At 40.0% G+C, this 20,035-nt stretch overlaps 1 protein-coding gene across 8 annotated transcripts in view; it reads left to right on the plus strand.

The window, feature by feature from the left end:
- The window catches only part of INO80D (INO80 complex subunit D), a 67,023-nt gene extending 47,356 nt beyond the window's left edge, over positions 1 to 19,667 (plus strand). For 7 of the 8 annotated variants that reach the window (XM_043444727.1, XM_043444733.1, XM_043444730.1 and 4 more), the window contains 3 exons: positions 5,155 to 5,372; positions 6,101 to 6,258; positions 7,660 to 19,667. In XM_043444727.1, the coding sequence (XP_043300662.1) occupies positions 5,155 to 5,372; positions 6,101 to 6,258; positions 7,660 to 8,840 (1,557 nt within the window). In that variant the 3' untranslated portion in view covers positions 8,841 to 19,667. The remainder of the gene's footprint in view (positions 1 to 5,154; positions 5,373 to 6,100; positions 6,259 to 7,659) is intronic. The other variant, XM_043444731.1, reaches the window with a different exon arrangement.
- The last annotated feature ends 368 nt before the right edge of the window (positions 19,668 to 20,035 follow it).

Consider the following 20,035-nt stretch of genomic DNA (forward strand, 5'->3'; position numbering starts at 1 on the left):
TTTGTTTTTTAGATTTCCTTTATTGACCATATATTTTGAAATGTTGTACACTAAACTAAGCATACAGATGTTGAGTAATTACTTTAGCATTTAAAATAAAGACATTTTTGTTAGCTCATTGAGGCTTTATCATTGTTAAAGAATGACTTCCATATGTTTTTTGAACCACTTTTGAGGACCTTCATTGGTGGTCTCATGGACCCTTGGTAACATGGGCTCTGTAGCTTTCAAACCACTGAAGTAAATAATTACCATTCTAGCACATTTCTAATAAGACTAGGAAAATATTGTTAAATAGTGGTGATCTGTACTTCAGGATCTGCTTTATTGATTCAGTGAGTTGATCAGTATAACAATTATGTGAATGCTTCTAAAGAAATTGAAAGCAGTTTATTCTTTTCAGCTGGTTAAATATTCTACTTAGACAAATTCAGCTGGGCAAACATAAGGTTGAATTAGTGTAATAAACTTAGTCATAAAATAATATTTATTTTATACAATAAAAATGTAGTGTAAATAAAATTATATTAATCAGGTTTTCAAAGGATATTTTCAATGCAAAGTTTTTACAATGATACAAATGGTTTTCTCTCTGGAGGCAGTTGTAGAATCTGACACTAGTTTAAGCTATTTTTAAGTGAAAAGTTACATGAGAGAGTATAGCAACACTTGTATTCCATCAGTCCGCCAGTGAGAGACTCTGGACGGTAAAAACCATGCTAATCTCGTGGCTCTACTTTCCAACTACATGCCATCATCTTTCCCTACATTATCATAATAGTCTCCTAATTAGGCTCCCTTCCACGTGCCATGCCTCCTGCCCCCATACGTGTTGCTTGCATATCAGCCAGTGTAGACCATGTACATGGGTCCCACTGTCTTTGAATTACATATAATAAAGTTCTCTCTTTTCAATGTATAGTTCTGTGAATTTTGACAGTGCATACAGTTGTATAAACACCACTGTAATCAAGATACACAGTAGTTCATCACCCCCCGCCAAAGTCTCTAATGCTGCCCTTTGTAGTCAGCCCTTTTTCATCCCCACTGATCTGCTTCTGTCTCTATTTACATTTTCCAGTGTCTTATAAATGGAATCATTCAGTATGTAGCGTTTAGAGCAGGCCTTTCAGAATGTAGATCTGATCGTTTTAGTTCCCTGCTCAAAACCTTCCATTGGCTTCACATCGCATCTAGAATCCAGTTCAAAATTCTTAATTGTGCCTATGAAGCACTTCCCATCTGGCCCTAGCAACCTCTCCAGCTTCATCTTACACCCTCTCCTCACCTCCAGAGCTCTGGCAACACTGGCCTTCTTGCTCTTTCTTAAACACTTTACGTATTCTTCCATCTTGAGGAGGGCATGGCAACCCACTCCAGTATTCTTGCCTGGAGAATCCCCATGGCAGAGGAGGCTGGTGGGCTACAGTCCATGGTGGTCGCAAAAAGTCAGACATGACTGAGCAACTCAGCACAGCACAGCATGCTCCCATCTCAGGGGCTTTGTACTTGTTTTTGTCTTTTCCTGGAATGTTCTTTTCCCAAATTCTCCATGTCTCACTCCTTCATTTCATTCTCCAGGCCAGAATACTGGAGTGGGTAGCCTTTCCCTTCTCCAGGGATTCTTCCCAATCCAGGGATTGAACGCAGGTCTCCTGCATTGCAGGTGGATTCTTTACCAGCTGAGTCATAGGGGAAGCCCAAGAATACTGGAGTGGGTAGTGTATCCCTTCTCCAGTGGATCTTCCTGACCCAGGAATCGAACCAGGGTCTCCTGCATTGCAGGCTGATTCTTTACCAGCTGAGCTATCAGGGAAGCCCAGGCAAGAATACTGGCGTGGATTGCCATTTCCTTCACCAGGGGATCTTCTCAAACCAGGGATCAAACCCAAGTCTCCTGCATTGGCAGGCAAGTTCTTTACCATTGGGCCACCAGGGAATCTTCATACCCTACCTATTTTCCTTCCTAACATTTGTATTTACCTAATGTTATTTATTAATTCGTTTATTTTCTGAATCCCCCTACTAGAATGTAAACTTCACAAAGGCAGGAATGTGTTGTTTATTGCTGTATCTGCAGTGCTTAGAGCAAAGATACTCCATAAGTAATTGTTGAATAAATTATTGGTAGGCACATGGCTTGTGGGGTGGGGGGAGATTCTGAGCTAGACTCAGCCACTGGATGGGACAGCCATTTGGTAGAGGAGACTCAAGCTATACGAGGTCCAGGCTGGCAGACAGAACATTGTATTCAACAGGGAGGAGCTTGTAGAACAGAGGGTAAGGTACTAAATGGGCTGTTGTCCTGCAGAGAAATATTCATAGAAGGGGACAGTCGAGAACACTGGGAGTGAACAGTGTTCGTAAATAGCGTAGGTGAAGGAGCAGTTGGCTTTAGGAATGCCTCCAGGACACAGGTGCTCACAGGCTTTCTGGAGGAGCCGAGTAAGGGGGTAGCAAGAGCCAGGCGGGGCCTTGGTCACGGGCGGTTCTGTGTGGCGTGTTGCCAGGATACACAGCATAAGCTTAGAAGAGTAAGGAAGAAGCCTAGAACCAGAACTAGTAGGGCTTGTATATTTTTAACTAGAGCTCTCTGACTTCCTCATGTTCAAGACACGCACTGGTCCTAGAGGGAGATCCTGGAGTGCATGCCAGCTCCCGGTGGGGACTGGCAGCTGCTTAATCACTGCAGAGTGGGCATAAAAAATGTAGACATCAAGTGTTGAACCAAAGGAATTACAGAGGCTGGAAAGCAGCCTGTCTTCTGTTGTTTTCTAAATTTGTGACTTTTGAGTTTGTAATTGTGTTGGATTCAGGTGTTTGGCTGGGATTAGACTGCTTTTAGATTTCTTGGATTTATGCTTAATTTTATTCTTTCTTGCTTTGAGTATGTTTGTTGCTACTGACACTTATTAGTCTTCAGATCTTTTAATGTATTTGGTTATAAAGGTTATTACTGAACTTATCAACTCAAAGGTGACATCAATCGTAGAAACCACAGTTATTTTATATATCACCAAGATGGAAAAAATGTTGCACAGTGCATTGCTTATCACTTAAAATTTTTATTTTATACTTATCAAAATAGCTTTTTTAGACTTAGACATAAATATTTTTATCTTCTATTTCACTCCTGATTTCAGCTAATTCTTGATGTGTGAAAGGCAGTATATAACATCTGCTTTGTATATAACACAGCTTTGTTCTCTTCATGATTATTTTCCTTTCTCATTTGGTTGTTGCTTTGCAAAAAAAAAAAAAAGGTAGAGGTGGGGATTGTGGTCGGTTCTTTAACAATGAATATTTGCTTCGCTAATAACAATTTTTTACCCTGCTTCTTCTTTGCCTTTCTGCATACCCATGTTTTTCCTCTACATGTAAAACCAGCAGTGCACAAACCTCAGTTCAAACAAGGAAGAGTACAGAGAGCTATTACCAACTTTGAACATGTAGGCAGTACCAGCTATAATGACCATCACCTGGCTGACAGAGATAATGATACGCCATTCTTGTAAAATGCTCCCCAACTGCAGAGATAGTAAAATGTGCATCTGGGAATTGATGAAATACCGTATTCAGGTTTAAGGGTACTAACTGAAGAAAGCTAGTTATATTGCAAGTTTCTTGTTCTTGCTGGTGGTTCTTCCTTTCCCTCCTCACTTAACTGCAGCAGTTTTACAAAGCTGTGTCCCCACTGTCTTCTCTCTTTACCTTGTCACCCTGGTCCACGTGAATTATCTGAAGGACTCCCACTGTGTCGCGACTCTCGAGTCTACACCTCCATCCCTTTCTTGCCTGCTGCGCACCAGACTCAATTTTCTCCTGCCGCCCCCGGCCATCTTCACGCCTCAAACCATCTGTGAGCCCAGCTGAATTCCTCAACTCTGATTCTGTTTATTCTGCTGCGTTCTGTATCCCACGAACAGCATCCTCACCTAACAATCACCTCAACTAGAAACTCTAGAAACACTTGAGAGTTCTATCTTCCCCTCATCCTCACCACTTCCACGCAGCTGTCATATGATGAGGATTCTCTCTCAGCCAGCCCTTGCTTTTCTGTTCTTGCTCACTTTGCCGTCCGCTGTTTATCTTCTAATATCTGTTGAAATCGCCCTCTGATGGGAATTTTTGCCTTCACTCACTTGCCTCTTCTCTTTATTCATTTACGTTGCTACTACCAGGATAGTTAATCCTTTTATTATCATTCCTATCATTTTTTGGCTGCTCTGGGTCTTCGTTGCTGCACAGTCTTTCTCTTGTTGTGCAGAGCAGGGGCTACACTCTTGTTGTGGTGCCCAGGCTGTAACACATGGGCTTCAGTAGTTGCAGCTCGCAGGTTCCGGAGCGCAGGTCGGTAGCTGTGGCTCATAGGCTTAGTTGTGCTCCACAGCATGTGGGATGTTCCCAGACCAGGGATCGAACCAATGTCTCCTGAATTGGCAGGTGGATTTTTATCCATTGTACCATCGGGGAAGTCCAGTTAATCCTTTTAAAAATGTCTGCTGTCATCAAAAATCATTCCCCATTGCCTATAAAATGAAGTTTAAAATCCTGAGCAGAGTATTCAGAGTGATGCGGGATCTGGTGCCAGACTTCCTTACAGCTGACTTTTATATCTGACCCTCCATCATATCCCCAAGCAACAGTCTATACCCAGTTATTTGCTGTCCTTTTTGTCTCATTTGTGCTATTTCCTTTAGCTTAGAGTGATCTTCCCCCTTATCCCAACAACAGAAAGTCCTGTTTATCATTTAATCCCACATAACTACAGATGATGAATTTTCCATTTGCATACCCTAGACGGTATTTACATCATCATCGCCCAGTTTTTCCTATAGTATTTATGTATACTCATATTCATGTTTCTCCCATGGGATACCAAGTAAGTTCCCTTGGAGCGCAAATCAAGTTTTATTCAGTTCTTTTATACTACAGCACCTGTGACAATGCCTATAAGTGTGGAATGAGTTTTATGTATATATTGAATTGATGTGAATTAAATTTTAAAATGAATTTCTTATTCATTTAATTATTGTTATACACAGTTTGGGGCACTGTATAAAATAATAAGAGATATAAGTATGTTTTTCAGATAGCAATTTGCTTTTTCCCAAATAATCTGAGTTTAAAAATACCTGTTTATTCATTCCAAAGGATAATTTCTTGAGAGGAGATAGCTCCCGTAAAGTTCAGCACCAGCAGCAGAGGAAACCCAGGAAAAAAACCAAGCCTCCTGCACTTACCAAAAAACACAAGAAGAAGAGAAGGCGTGGACCTCGTCGACCCCAGAAGCCCATCCCCCCTGCAGTCCCCCAGGGGAACCTCAGCATGCCCACCAGCGTCTCACTGCCAGTGGAGGCCTCCCACATGCGGTCAGTGACTGCGCCAGGGCTCACGTCTCCTTTACGTGTTCTGATTGTTCTCAGGACATCGGCTTCCTTTCCTGTTGGAAGTAGGCTAAAGGCACCCTGTGGTGTATCAGCCTAGACTCTAGTTTCCAGTAGGATTTTTACCAGATACCTGACGTGTGTAGATCTGAAGTAAAGTTTTTGATTAAAACCCAAGAGAGCAGATGCTGATTTACGGAGTTTAATTGTCTATTCTCAGATTTTTCTGTTTCAACAGAAATTGCATATATGTTCCAACAGAAACATTCCATCAGAAATGTGATGCATTGTTAATTTTGACAGGGGTAAGCATTTTGACCTGATGAATGATGCCTCTGTTTCAGCTGCAAATTTCAATTTTATCTCTTTCATCTTTTTTTAAAAATTATTTTGACCAGATTTAAAATTCTACCAGAAAGTAGTAAGACACACTTGATAGACCAGATTGTAATTCGTTCTACTAGTACACCAAATTGCAATTCATTCTACTAATTTGCAGTAAAAATAGTATCTCAAAATGGTTTCCTTCTCTTAATACATGGGTGAAAAGTTGCAGAAATATGTGACTGCATATGGTGAGGTCTGCCGTTCTGGTTTCAGATCTTAAAGTAGGCAAGGAGATTATTTTGAGTTAGGATTTTCCATTTCTGCTTCCGGTGACTTGGTGTGAAGGTAAATTGGGAATGGTGGGCCAACCATGTCATCTTCCCTAGGAGCCCGTCCACACCGGAGCTGAGCGCTGATGAGTTGCCGGATGACATTGCCAATGAGATCACCGACATTCCAAACGACTTGGAATTGAACCAGGAGGACTTCTCTGACGTCCTTCCACGGCTACCTGATGACTTACAAGATTTTGATTTTTTTGAAGGTACGGTCAGTATTTTGATTCAAGAAAACTGGTTTTTCAAATGAATTTTTTTTAAAAGGGAAATAGTTTTTTTAAAATGTGTCCAAAGTATTCCTCCTCACATGTAATGTGGACAGAAAATATAAAGTGCTGAAGCTGTTGTAGTCTCTTTAGAAGGTATACATTTTTTTTTTTAATGATAATATAGGCTTAGTAAATCAGTAGGTTTGATAGCTAGGTTTATAACGTTATTCCTTTAAAATGAGTGGTGGTGTTGGTGGTGGTGGTTTAGTCGCTAAATTGAGTCCAACTCTTGCAGCCCCCTGGACTGTAGCCCACCAGGCTTCTCTGTCCATGGAATTCTCCAGGCAAGAACACTGAAGTGTATTGCCATTCCCTTCTTCAAGGGATCTTTCTGACCCAGGGATTGAACTTGGGTCTCCTGCATTGCAACTGAGCCACAAGGGAAGCCCAAAATCAGTAATTTTAGTTTGTTTATTTTCTAACCTTTTCTTTTTGACTACATTGCATGGCATGTGGGATCTTACTTCCTTGACCAGGGGTCATGGCAGTGAAAGCGCTGAGTCCTAATCACTGGACGGCCAGGGAATGCCCCTACTTTAGTTTATTTTTGAATAAAGACATTTTAAACTTGAGTTTATTGAATTTTTCAGAACTTGTCTTCCTTTTGATACCCCACCCTGTATTTCAGTTGAAGTGCACTTTTTCACAACAAAGTTTGCTTAACCCCACCAACTGTTTAGTGCTTTCAAGGGAAATCTTCTACTCTGAGAATGTTTCCTTCACCATTAAAAACTGGATATTTTTACAGTGATTACTCCAATTCCTAACAAATTTTTTGATATTAGAAAGAAAATCAGTGTAGCTTCCATTTTATGAAAATTCCTTAGAAATGGGAGACATGTGAGAGGGGAGGAGCAGAGAGTAGCACAGAAACGTGGGAAAAGGTAACCAACGAAGTGAGCTGAGCCCTTGCTTTTGTGCTGAGATATATGTGTGAGTTCTGTGATCTGGGTTCATGGCTGTCCCTCCAGCTGAAACAGCCCAAGAGCAGAAGAGCTAACTGGGCTCCTCCTGCCCAGCCTTTTGTCTCAAATGTGAACCGACTGATACGTTTTCTCTTTTAACATCTTAGTATAACTTTGGGTAAAAACATGCCCGTAATCAGAGAGTCACCCCGGGTTTTGAATAGGTAATCCTTAGATCCCTGAGCACTGAACACTGCCGAGGTGGCTCTGAGAGTGATGTCCGTGATCCGAAGATGTGCTTCAGGCTCGCCTGGCCTGCTGTGCATATGTCCCTCTTGCCCTCCAACCCGGCCCTTAGTAGAATGTCGTGAGATAGTTCCAGTGTGTGGTTTTCGTGGTCAGGATGGTGGAAGCCCCGCTGACTTGTCGATAGCTCTTGTTCACCCAGGAAAGAACGGAGACCTCCTCCCCACCACCGAAGAGGCCGAGGAACTTGAACGGGCCTTGCAGGCCGTGACTTCTCTCGAGTGCCTGAGTACCATTGGGGTGCTCACCCAGTCAGATGGTGTGCCGGTCCAGGAGCTGTCAGACAGAGGAATAGGGGTGTTCTCCACGGGGACGGGCGCGTCGGGGATCCCGTCCTTGAGCCGAGAGGTCAACACGGACCTGGGGGAGCTGCTGAACGGGCGTATAGTCCACGACAACTTCTCTAGCCTAGAGCTGGATGAGAGCCTGCTCCGTTCCGCTACCTTGTCTAACCCACCTACACCCCTGGCAGGGCAGATCCAGGGGCAGTTCTCTGCCCCCGCCAGCGTCGGCCTTACTTCTGCCACTCTGATGAGCCAGAGTGCCCTTGGGGAGAGAGCCTTCCCAGGACAGTTTCATGGACTTCATGATGGCAGCCATGCCTCCCAGAGGCCACATCCTGCCCAGCTGCTGAGCAAGGCAGATGACCTAATCACCTCACGACAGCAATACAGCAGTGATCACTCACACTCCTCGCCCCCTGGAAGCCATTACGACAGCGAGCACGTGCCGTCTCCCTACAGCGACCACATCACCTCTCCCCACACGACATCTTACTCTGGCGACAACATGGCAGCTACCTTCTCAGCCGAGATGCCCGTCATGGCGCCGCACTTGCTCCCGACGCCACTCGAGGTGCCACTCGGAGGGGTCGTGAACCCCAGAACTCACTGGGGCAATCTCCCCGTCAGCCTCGGAGACCCCTCTCCGTTCAGCAACCTCCTCGTCGCCGACGGGCACCTTCTCTCCACGTCCCTCTCCACGCCGCCCACCACTTCGAACTCAGAGACCACACAGCCTGCCTTCGCCACCGTGACCCCCAGCAGCTCCAGCGTGCTGCCGGGGTTGCCGCAGACCAGCTTCAGCGGCATGGGGCCCTCCGCTGAGCTGCTGGCCTCCACCTCCCCCAAGCAGCAACTCCCTCAGTTCAGCGCAGCCTTCGGCCACCAGCTGAGTTCTCACAGTGGCATTCCCAAGGACCTGCAGCCCAGCCACAGCTCGATAGCGCCTCCCACAGGCTTCACAGTAACCGGTGCCACAGCTACAAGTACCAATAACGCGTCCTCGCCCTTCACCTCCCCTAACTGAGCGTGTCTGTGTGTTTGCAGGCAGGTGGGGAACCTGGTGTTTTCTATCTTCCTTTCCCTCTTTATCACCCGCCCCCTCTCCCCTTTTTCCTAAAGAAGATTTTAAACATAACAGACGGGGACTAGAGGAGAACTGCCCCTTTCCAGTTAAAACAAGCTCCCCTGCGGTGGACCTCGCTTCAGTGTTCACATGTGCTCCTTGGCACTGGTGCTCCTTCCCTCCTGGCGGGTCCACCCTCCCCCCAATGGTTTCCTTAGCGGCTCAGCACAGTGACTGGATAGAATCGACTTTCAGCAGCAAGTCCTAGAAGTGGAAGATACCTCAGATTACCAGTGCCCTTTACTATTTCCTAGTATTGCAGATCAATGCTTTCCATTCTGATACCAGGTCTTTACACAGGTGGTTCTAGCTAGAATGAGCCTGTTCATCGAGTTCTGTGTAAGAGACGGCAAATGGTGTGCAGAGGCAGATTCAAGCCTCTGACTTAGCACCAACTGCTCAACAAACACCACATGAGGCCAGGATTCCATTCCTAATCGTGATCATGTTTAATTAAAAAGAAAAAGAATTAGTCTTTTGACTGCCTGTGTGTGTGTGTGCACCCACGCGTGTATTTCTGTGCAGGGCAGGAAGCAGCTGTCCCATTGTTGTTGGTGGTGTTTTTTTTTTTTTCTTATTTCCTAATAAGTAGAAGTCTCTTCTGCTTTCCCACATCTCAGAGCCCTAATAAGGTTGGTCATTCTTTCCCAGTGAGTTAGCCGACCTTGGTGAATGGAGAAGGGTGACGGTCTGGCGGCGTGAGTAGCACAGCCCTTTCCTGCTAAGTTAGCCCAGAACACAAAAAGCTGAATTCACATCAGTGCCCTGCGGATGTGGTGAAGAGCTTGGCCAGAGGGACTGCAGGGTTGCTGCGATTCTGAGGTCTGGTGGTTGGTTGTATTGCCTTTTTAGACATGCATTTGTTTCTGAATCCCTCTTCCCATGGAATATATTCTCAAGATGTAATTAAAATATTTTGATGTGAAAAGCAGGATAGTTCAAGATTGGTTTGGAGAGATGGGATCTGTGAACTCCTTGATCCATCTTTTGCTTTGGGATTTTTCATGTTTACAGTAGTGATTCTTTGGTAAAGTTTGTAAAATGTTAATGACATTTGTAGAATCAATGTACCAGTTGTGAAGTGACATGTAATATCTGAAGGATACACATTTAAAAATTTTCTTTCAAAGCAAAATATGGAAACTAGACATAAATCTTACCCTTTGGTACTTCTAAAATAATTTTAAGTATTTAGGTTTAAGTTTGGGGAATTTTTTTGAAATACCAGATCTTGAAGGTTAAAAATCGTATTGGATAGTTTAGTACGTTGGTGACTATGAAATGAATATGTGAGGTTTCTTTGTAACCTGCCTTCTCCCCAACCCCCCACCCTCCGCCCAAGGGTGGAGCTAGATTTTAAAGGCATCTGTTCTCTGCTTTTGCTGAGAAGTTTCACTGTCCCTTGAGATACCATTGGCTATTTATACCTGAATCTAGTCTAATTTACATATATATATTTTAAAATATGCGTAGAGAGAACATATCTATTAATGATGTGATATAATAATTCATTTGTCAGGGAATATTTGATCTTAATTCCTTTTCAATAGGTAAAGATTTGGATGTATTTTCCTACTTCCTCTATGTATTTCTCTTTATGCCATGCTAATTCTAACCAGTCCCTTCTTTTGAAAGCTTTTCTTTCTCTGCTTTTTAAAGGAATGATGGTGATCAGCAGGCATTATGCAGATACTACGTGCCTGAGATTATGGAGGGGAAATGTCACATGACTGTATGAAATCATGATATGCCCTATTTTGTATTTATTGAAGTTTTCTTTTTGTGGGCCAAAAATATGTTTGTAATATATTTAGTTTTTTTTTTTAATCATGATAATTGATTGGAAGATTTATTTTTTAATAGCTTTGCCTTTTTTGCAGATTGAGAAATTTCTAAATTATAAAATTATGTCACAAAGCAAAATTATATTTGGTAGCACCGTAAATTTTTATTCTGAATGGTGAGAACAGATAATTTGAATGTTTCTCACCTGTGAACCTATGTTAGTAAGCTTTTTAATTTTAATGTACTGTAATGAAATGATTACGAGTAGTTACCTCTGCTCAAAAGTGTCATTTAGTTCACTGAACTCTTCACATCCCATTATAACCATCACATGCTAATTGTCCATTCCTAGTGATTCGCTTCTGTCTCCATTGTGTGCTAATCACAGGTTGTAGCAGAGCAGCCCGTTGACTTTCTTTTTTACTGAGGTAAAAGTGGTACATACACACTGACTTTCTTATCAGCCCTTCTTTGACAGTGAAGGAAAGTCATGGGATGTCGATTTGAATTTTTCTGGCAATTTGTCCCTTGTGGTAGCTGCTTAAAATTCTTCAGTTATCAAAACTGAGTTTGCAGTAAGTTGCACATTTTATTGTTTGCAATTTTCTGTTTTCTGTGCATTTTTAAGCCCTTTCTTGCTTTCTGGTAAGGAGGCATGAAATGATCAGGAATGTTGCCAGTTACAGCTTCACACCAAAAACTTTTGAGTAAATTCGTTTTTGTGTAGATGCCCACAATAATAGCTGAAGAAAGGGCACCTGTAGAAAGTACCCGTGTAGATTTAAGAAAGTAGCAAAAAAACAAAATTTTCTTCTCACTTTGTCTACTTCAAAACAAATATTCGAGCTTGTGATTCACTTTACTCTTGCTGTTTCTTGTGAGTCCCTTTTTGGAAAGAGAAGAACATCTGTGAACCCAGAGATAACCGTTACGTTGTTGTTTTAACTAATGGAGCAATTTTAGTCTCTTAGTAGTGGGTTTGCTATTAACATGTAAAGAGAGGAATGAAATATCTTACTCCAGAAATATGAAAATTAATGTCTTTTAAAATAGCACTTATTGCTCCAATAAGGCAATACTGGAATTAGAAACAAATTTTATATAAAGTTCTATCTAATTACGTGGATACTAGCTTTCATTTTAGTGTTAAGCTCATGAGAAGTAGTGGCAAAGAAGGTTCACTGTTCTGCAGTTCTTTGGGACCATTTATAAAGGCCAGTTAGATTGTGTTAATGTGATTCAATTTATAAAGTTGCTGCAGTTAATGGATACATTCTGTGCTCTGAGAATCTGAATTCCATGCTAATGTATAATGCTCACTGGCTGTGATCTATAGCATCCGAAGGAAAGATGTGTTTTTCTCCTTTACACTCTCTACATAACTGTTAATATTATTTTAGTTAAAGTACTTAAGACATTGATTTTCCTCTGTACAAATGGCTTAGCAATTTGCACATCTGGGTAGATGATGTACTTAGTAAACAATCCACAATAGTAAATAGCAATTACATGTAACCCACCATGTGACAAGACTATGCAATGGAAAAATTTTCTAATTATCACCACATAGCTTATATGGCAAAGGATTCTTTTCTCTAGTAACCTACCATGTGAACTAGAACTGTCTCATAAATGACTTCCTGAGCAATTTCATGTTGGCAGGCAGTGTGATGTGCCTAGTGTCCCTCCATGAAAAGAGTATAATTTAATGAGAAGCAAAGAGTAGGTATGGACATAAAGTTGGAAAAAAAAATTTCTTTTCCTTAAAATCATAGTTATTGTCTTGAGTGGTTTAAGGCTAAAGAAAGCGAATACTTTATCTTTGCCAAATAATTATTTATAAGATTTATTTCTTAAAGAAGCCCAGTCTCTCAACCGCAAGTTAAGCAGCATCATTTTCTGTGACTAACACTAAAGCTTTTCCTTATCAGAGCTCTTGGTCCGTGATCGTAATCCACAGAGACAAAGACAGTGTCCATGATACACACAGCTGCCCTAGCTGTGTGATTTTCTTCTTATCTGAAAAAAAATTTTCTATTGATCCATACCATTGGGCTTTTATCATTTGGCACTAGATTTTGAGCCTGTGTAGGTCACACCCATCCTGTAAGTTCGCTGATACTTGCCTGCGGTCCTTCCTGTGTCTCTGCCTTGTGGGGTGGAGATGGTGGTGGTAGCTTGATCCACAGTGTTTATGGGAGGCAAGTTGCCTTTTTCTCCAAGTTAGTTGAAAAGATTGCTGTGGTTTGGTACTGCAAAGAGCTGAGGCTATTAATAACACTAAACTATCATTTCAAGCTAACAGGTTTGAAATTCCTTTAAAATTTGTTTAGGTATTTAGTTTCTGGTTTCTTCATCCTCTTTCTCTTTAGACTTCTTTTAACACTTTTATTAAATTCTGTTTTTAATCTGGTGTATATAGAAATAATGCAGTGGTCGTTTAAATGGTCAACAGAATTCTGCAGTTTAATGAGGCAATTTAAAGGATTCCCTGGAGGAAAGTGTAGTCAGTCCGAATGCTTCATCGCAGACAGCTACAGTGCTCCAAGGATTTTTTTCCTGCCGAGAATTATATTTCTTGGAGAAGGGTGAGTGTGGGAATATATATGTGACAGAACATAGGTTTTTTTTTTTTCCCCTCCTCTCAATACATTGAAAACAACTGAATTTTAATGGGCATTCTATAGAAAAGTAAAACAATATGGTGACTGCTTAATACCTTGAACTTTATAAAGATTTCTCATATCATACATATATTGAAGTGAAGTGAAGTCGCTCAGTCGTGTCCAACTCTTTTCGACCCCGTGGGCTGTAGCCTACCGGGCTGCTCCGTCCATGGAATTCTCCAGGCAAGAATACTGGCGTGGGTTGCCATTTCCTTAGCTCCAGGGGATCTTTGCGACCCAGGGATCAAACCCGGGTCTCCCGCATTGCAGGCAGATGCTTTACCCTCTGAGCCACCAGGGAAGCCCAATATCATATATTGGAGGGACACAAAATCCACGTTTAGTAAATTAAAGCAACATTTTTTTTATAATACTGTCTTTCAAAAGATGTGTAATAAGAGATCAGTGAAGAATGTATTTGAATATCTCAAGTTTTTTTCTGATCAGTGAGTTAGGAAAGAAAACATAAAAGAGTAATTATGTCTCTTCTAATAACCAGTGTCATTAATGCAAAAATTGTGGGTCAAACTTAGCCTTATTTCTAGATAGCAAAAATTCTCTCTTTTTACTCCTACTCTGATTTTTGTTAGCTTCCCTCTCTCTGCACCGTGATACAGAGTAAATAAAAGGAAACGTGGCATTTGAGAGAGAGTGAAAGAGCAAATGTGGGATGACTCTTCCCCCCAGGTTCCCAAAGCTTGGGACTGTTTGGCTACTTTGAATGGCAGCGTTGTGGTGATCTCAAGTGCAGTCTGGGAAAACCGTCTTCTAAGAGAAACCGTCTCACTCTTAGCAAAGTATGGGAGCACAGCTTTCCTTCCGTTTTTCCCTTCTGCCTGCTTGCTCAGCCCACCCCCAGCACTGAAGTACGTGCATACACACACATGCATGATCTGTACTGCTCCTGGCCCAAGAGAACCCTTTCACTTGGTTCTTTTTTTTTTTAAGCTGGGGACCACTGAAGTAGGCTCTGTATAGACCCAAAGTTCCCCATGGAAAACTTTTCAACGTGCAGTGCAGAAGGCTCCAATGCAGTTTAAACGCCACCCTTGCTTTTACTTGGAGAATAGACTGATTTGCCCTGACATGACTCCACCCTGCGTCATTGCAGTACAGTTGGCTCCAGCTGATGAGCCTGGAAGGGATGGGAACGTTTGGTACTTAGGATGTTGTCTTCACCTGCTCGGAAGGGTTGAATCAGTTCCTCTCAACAGTGATAATTGTTTTCACTGAATAGTGTTGAGTATGTCTCAGGGATTCCTTGTGGAAATTAGGGCAGTTTTTAAAATAAGAAATTAGTTTTAAAAGCAACTAAAGGTGACTCATCGTTGAGAGAGCGCAGGAAAGAGAAAACGTTTGGTTCCGTAGCCCATGGTGTCTTGCTTGGGGCGCTTCTCCTTCTTCTTCAGGCTCTCATCTCAGCCTCAGCATACAGAGTCCTTTCCCACCACGCACAGCTTTAAAACTTTTATTTAAAAATTTCCTTCCCCAATGAGCTTTCAGAATACTTATTGTAGATTTTAAGAGAAAAGGTATATTAATTTATGCTATTAACATCACCTCATAAATTATAAGTTTTATACTAAAGCTGTATTGAGTGTAATGAATTATGTTGCCTATGTGTTTAATAGCTAAAAAATTATATATGAGCTTTTTTTTTTTTTTTGGACAAAACAAACTAGTGAAGCACCTTTTTACACTGGATCTCTGCCGTGTCAAGGTGTATAGCTATCCTTTGCTACTTTGCAGATATATAAGATAGAAGGATATCCTGGGGCCTCAAAATGTAGAACACCTTTAGACCATTTATTACTGCTCATAGAACCGTTGAGAAATCACGTTTCCTTAGTAAATGATCTGTGGTTTACATTTAAGATGGCTAGAAGCTTAGTTACAGGGTAAATAGAAATACATAGATCAAGTAAAAACTCCCAACTACTGTAGCTGGAATTTGTAAATTAAGTTTTTAAGACCTCTTTTATTTCCTATGGATTTATTCTTTTAATTACAGTTTATTCTGTAAGTTGGGAAGTAAAATAGGAAAAATAGTAAATCTAGATGTTCTCAGTGTCTTATTCAGGAACTTTTTATCCCTCCTCACTAAGGAATTCCCACTGTGACTTAAAAATAGAATTAAAGTACTTGTGTGCATGTATTTGTCTGTGTTTTTACACACATGCAAAAATATACATTGGGGGCACGTGTATGAGAGAGATGAATGTGTGTTTACGTAAAAAGAGAAAGGCAATAGAATGTATGGTAGAAATATGATTTATTTAGTTGAGGGTGTTGGAGTTCCTTTCTCATTGTCTCTGTTGTATAAATACACCAAATTCTTGATTGTGTTGTTAAAAGGCTAGCTCTGATATCATGTGCATTTTATTTCAAGCTTTTGATTAGCTTATGCTGTTTTTTTAAAATAACACAAGAAACAGCAGGTTCTAAGACCAGCCTCTTGCTTTTGAGTGTAAAAATAAGAGAAAAACAGACCTGGACATGAGCTGTGTTTATCTATTGGGGTGATGGGACCAGAGATCAGTTGAACCTTTTTTATGTTAATAATAGATTTCTTCATATTCTGAGTTATAAAATATTATTGATCACCTTTTCTTGGTGAAATAAAGAAAAGTAGAGGCCTTTTATAAAGAATGCCATTTTTAAAGGGGCTCCTTTGTTTAGAGTTGGTGGGATCATTTCACCACGCACATTTCAAAGCTGGGTTGATTTCAGTTATTTCCAAATTTTTTTTTTTAATTACTCAGTTGTGTTGTTATTTATGAAGTTAGCATGCCCCCAAACCACCATATTTTGGCTATAGGAAAATTATGCTACCCTTGACTTTTTACCTGGTTTATATGCAATTTTTAAAAAATGCATTCCTGTATTTTGAGTTTTGTCATTTTTGCTATATACATTCATTACTGGAGTGTCTGGTGGTCTAAAATAGTTGAAGCTAGAGTTTTATTAAATGCTCTGATCACATTTATTTTTAATAATAAAAAATCATGTACTTTGAAACATGTTAAAACAACTTCTGATAAATAACATCTGGATTTGTTGTTATCTTTGAAGCCTCATTCATTTTAGATAGACTCAAGACCTAGGAAAGCTTTTTGTATGTTGTTTTTACAGTTGTATTTTTTGCAGCATCTCCCAGTTTCATTCACTCTTGCTTTATGGGTTTTTTAAAAATCTACGTATTTCTTGTACATATGCATGCAAATGAAAGAAGGGGGGTTGTATTGGTGCGATTTCTCCCTTCAGTTACTGGTTAATGGGATTTGCTAGAATAAATTCCCCCGATTGAAGGGTGAAACAAAGCCCTTTTGTGTATATCTGTACAGAGATGTGTATATGGGATGTGGTGGCACTTTGCTGAATGTGAACTTGCCTTGTCAATGGAAAGATTGAGAAGTATTATGTTTATTTATACATTTGTATAAATCTATATATACACGTATGTATATGTGTGTGTATAGATAAATCTATATACATATATTTCCCTAAAAAAAAAGTGTGTGTATAATAGATAAACAGCCTTTGTTAAGCAAGATTATACATCTTTGGAGAATTGCGGATTATTCTGTAAGCAAGAAGAGGGACAGTCTAGCGTAATCATCAGAGCATATGAAGATGGCAGTCCTTAGGATTATAGTCTTGTTTATGAATTCCTCTTAGAACTGTTCTTACTCGCCTCCCACTATTCTTCTTTTTCATTGACTTCTAAGTCAGTCTCTCACCACTTAAAAATCACACTTCTTTGTTTTTTTTCTCCTTTATTAGGTCCTTTTCGCCAGAATCATTTGGCCTAACCATATTTCATTAACACTTCACTTGTCTCTGAAATTTCGCGGAAGACACAAATTTTGGCAATACTTTCTATGGTAATTTTGAGAATTGGGCATCATTTGTCTCAAAAACAACCAACCAATAAACAAAAGACCAACATTCAAACAGAACTACTTTGAAAGTTTTACCTAGATAATTTGGGGATGTTTTACTTAAATTGAAAAAACATAATTGTGATTTTTATCATTGACATTAGCATTAGACTTACTTTGTCATTTATTGTCACTGATTTGTCATTTTAAAATTTTGTTTTACTTGGTGATTTGATCATACTTTTGCCATTTTCATTTTAATGGAAAGCCTCTTGAATTCTATGACTCATTTTCTTCATGATGAAACTGCTTTAATGAATTCTTGTGTAATGAATTCTGCTATATTTCCTTTTGACTTTTCTCACATTTGTGACATTCTGTTTTAACTTTGCTGCAGCTCTCTAGAAAACTTGCATCCCTATATATTGTGCCTTTAAAGCTTTTATGCACACACAGACAGAAGTGTATATATACATGTTGGAGCATGTGTACATATACTTTCCTATATACTCACACATTATGTCTCTAGTATATATTGTGTGAGTGGATATATAGATATTCAAAGGCAATGAAATGTTGCTCTCTAGGTATATATGTATATAAATAGTGTTGATATATTGTATATACACATGTATATGTATGAGTTTTAAATGGCAATCTTTTACATTTAGCAAAATGCTACCCCTACTGGAATATTGTCACTGCGATGGCAGTTGTATGTAATGATTTAAAATACATAATCAAAAGTTATTTAAAGAACATTTAGAAGTCTCATCTAAAGAGGTCCACACATTATTTATTTCTCCTCCTTTTCCTTTTATTGTTATTATTTTTTTTTAACTGAAAGGGAGACTGTCATTTTTAAAATGCCACCTATCCCAGGAGAGGAAGAGAACTGGAGACTCACTTGAGGACCCTCCTGTGTCTTCCTCTCTCTGAAATGGAGATATACCACAAACCAGCCTGTTTATTCAGTTGTAAAGCAACCCTAACATTTCCATTACCGCATGTCATCCACCATCTCCCAGATCAACTTAATTCACCAATTTGCCTCTTCCTTTCATTAATAATTAATGATCATTGAGATCATTTTGCCTGGGGGAAGTTAACTACTCTCTAGCTGCAGGGAAATTTATCACCTACTTGTTATTCTGCCTTGTTCAAAATTCAACTTTGAAAAAAGACAGCTCTCTCATGAAGCTATCTTAAGCAGGTTTTACATTTATTTAGTCAAAGGTCTTCCCAGACATTTTTTTTTTTTTAAGAACTCCAAGTCTGCATGTACCCAACCTAGATTTAATTCTTACTCCCCACAGCTTCAGGTATTTTTTCCTTAGTATATCAATTTGACATGCTGAATGGAAGAATACTAAGAAAAAACTGCTCAGTATTTTATTTTGTGATGAGTTGACAGCAGATTTCATTTCAAGACCTTCTAGAGAGAAGAGTGTAGATGGACAATCCTAAATTGTAAGATGTTAACGAAAAACACATGGAGTAAGAATACCCCTGAAGACACAAATAGAGAAGTAGGGGATTTCACAGAGTAGCTTAGCTGAAACTTGATATCAGAAGCAGCCTTTAACAGAAGCCTCTCGGCAGTTGTATGGTACTAACCAGAGTACTGAAGTGCACGCTGAAACCAAGTTGCAGTGGGAAATCAAAGGTGAGGGAACATACTCAAAACCGGTAAAACACCAGGTTGCACAGTTTTGAAATCTCTTCTAACAGTAGCTGCACGGTAGCAAGGACGAGCCGTTCTCAAAGCCCTTCCTCTTCAGCGTTCTCCTCCACCTTGGCACACAAGTATGTTCAGCCGGCCATACATGAGAATATATATACAAAAAAATTTAAAGCTGCTTAAAGGGAACTTACAAACTGAGACTCTTCCCTGTGTTAATAGTGGCTGGAAGCTTAGTTATATGCACAAAAGCTAGAAGCCACTTGTTTCTACACAGATTGTAGGAGCAAGATGAGACTGGCAGGTTTGGGGACGGGGCCCCCAGTTCTGAGGAAAGGCGTATCCATGGTATTGGGTGTGCTGTTGCTGGTGGGGAGACCACATTTGGGGAAATGATGGGCTTTGGTTTGTAATTTCCCTTTAAACAAGAAGAGATGGCTCACATTTTCCATGTATATCTCAATGAATGTACTGTATTACCATTTTAAAAATTTGATGAAATAATAATGGATTGGTCTCCTTTTGTTTTCTGGTCCTTGTTTAATTTGTTTAAGGGTTTTTGTATACAAAAGTTTACATTTTTATGTATATTTTTCTTGTGTAAAAACTGATGTAATATGTGTATAAAACACTGTATGTATTATCTGTATATAGTGTGACAAAATGATTTTTCTTTCTTTCTTTTGGATGTATTAATAAATCTTGCTGTGAAGTAGCCTTGCTTTTGGTTTAATTTCTTTTGCCTGGATGTTGATGGAAGCTGTTAATCCAGAATAAGGATTTTTTCCCCTTTGTTAGCTAGAGTATATATACATGTTTTTTATATCTTATATTCTGTCACGAACTCCAGGGGGCTTTATTCATGGTTCTTTATAGTTAAACTAACAGTGATTAATATGTGTCATATCTGTGGATCAATTAAGTGCTACTCAAAGTGACTTTAAAGTGGTATCCAACCTTGAAATCCAAGCAAAAGTTGCATTGGAAATTGTTATGTACTATAATGGAGGTCTTGCAAGTCAGTTTCTATTTAATTTATCAGGAACACCTTTTTCTCTTCATTTTCATAGTTTCCCAAGTATA

This window comes from Cervus canadensis, chromosome 24 (assembly GCF_019320065.1).
Source record: "Cervus canadensis isolate Bull #8, Minnesota chromosome 24, ASM1932006v1, whole genome shotgun sequence".
Lineage (NCBI taxonomy): Eukaryota > Metazoa > Chordata > Mammalia > Artiodactyla > Cervidae > Cervus > Cervus canadensis.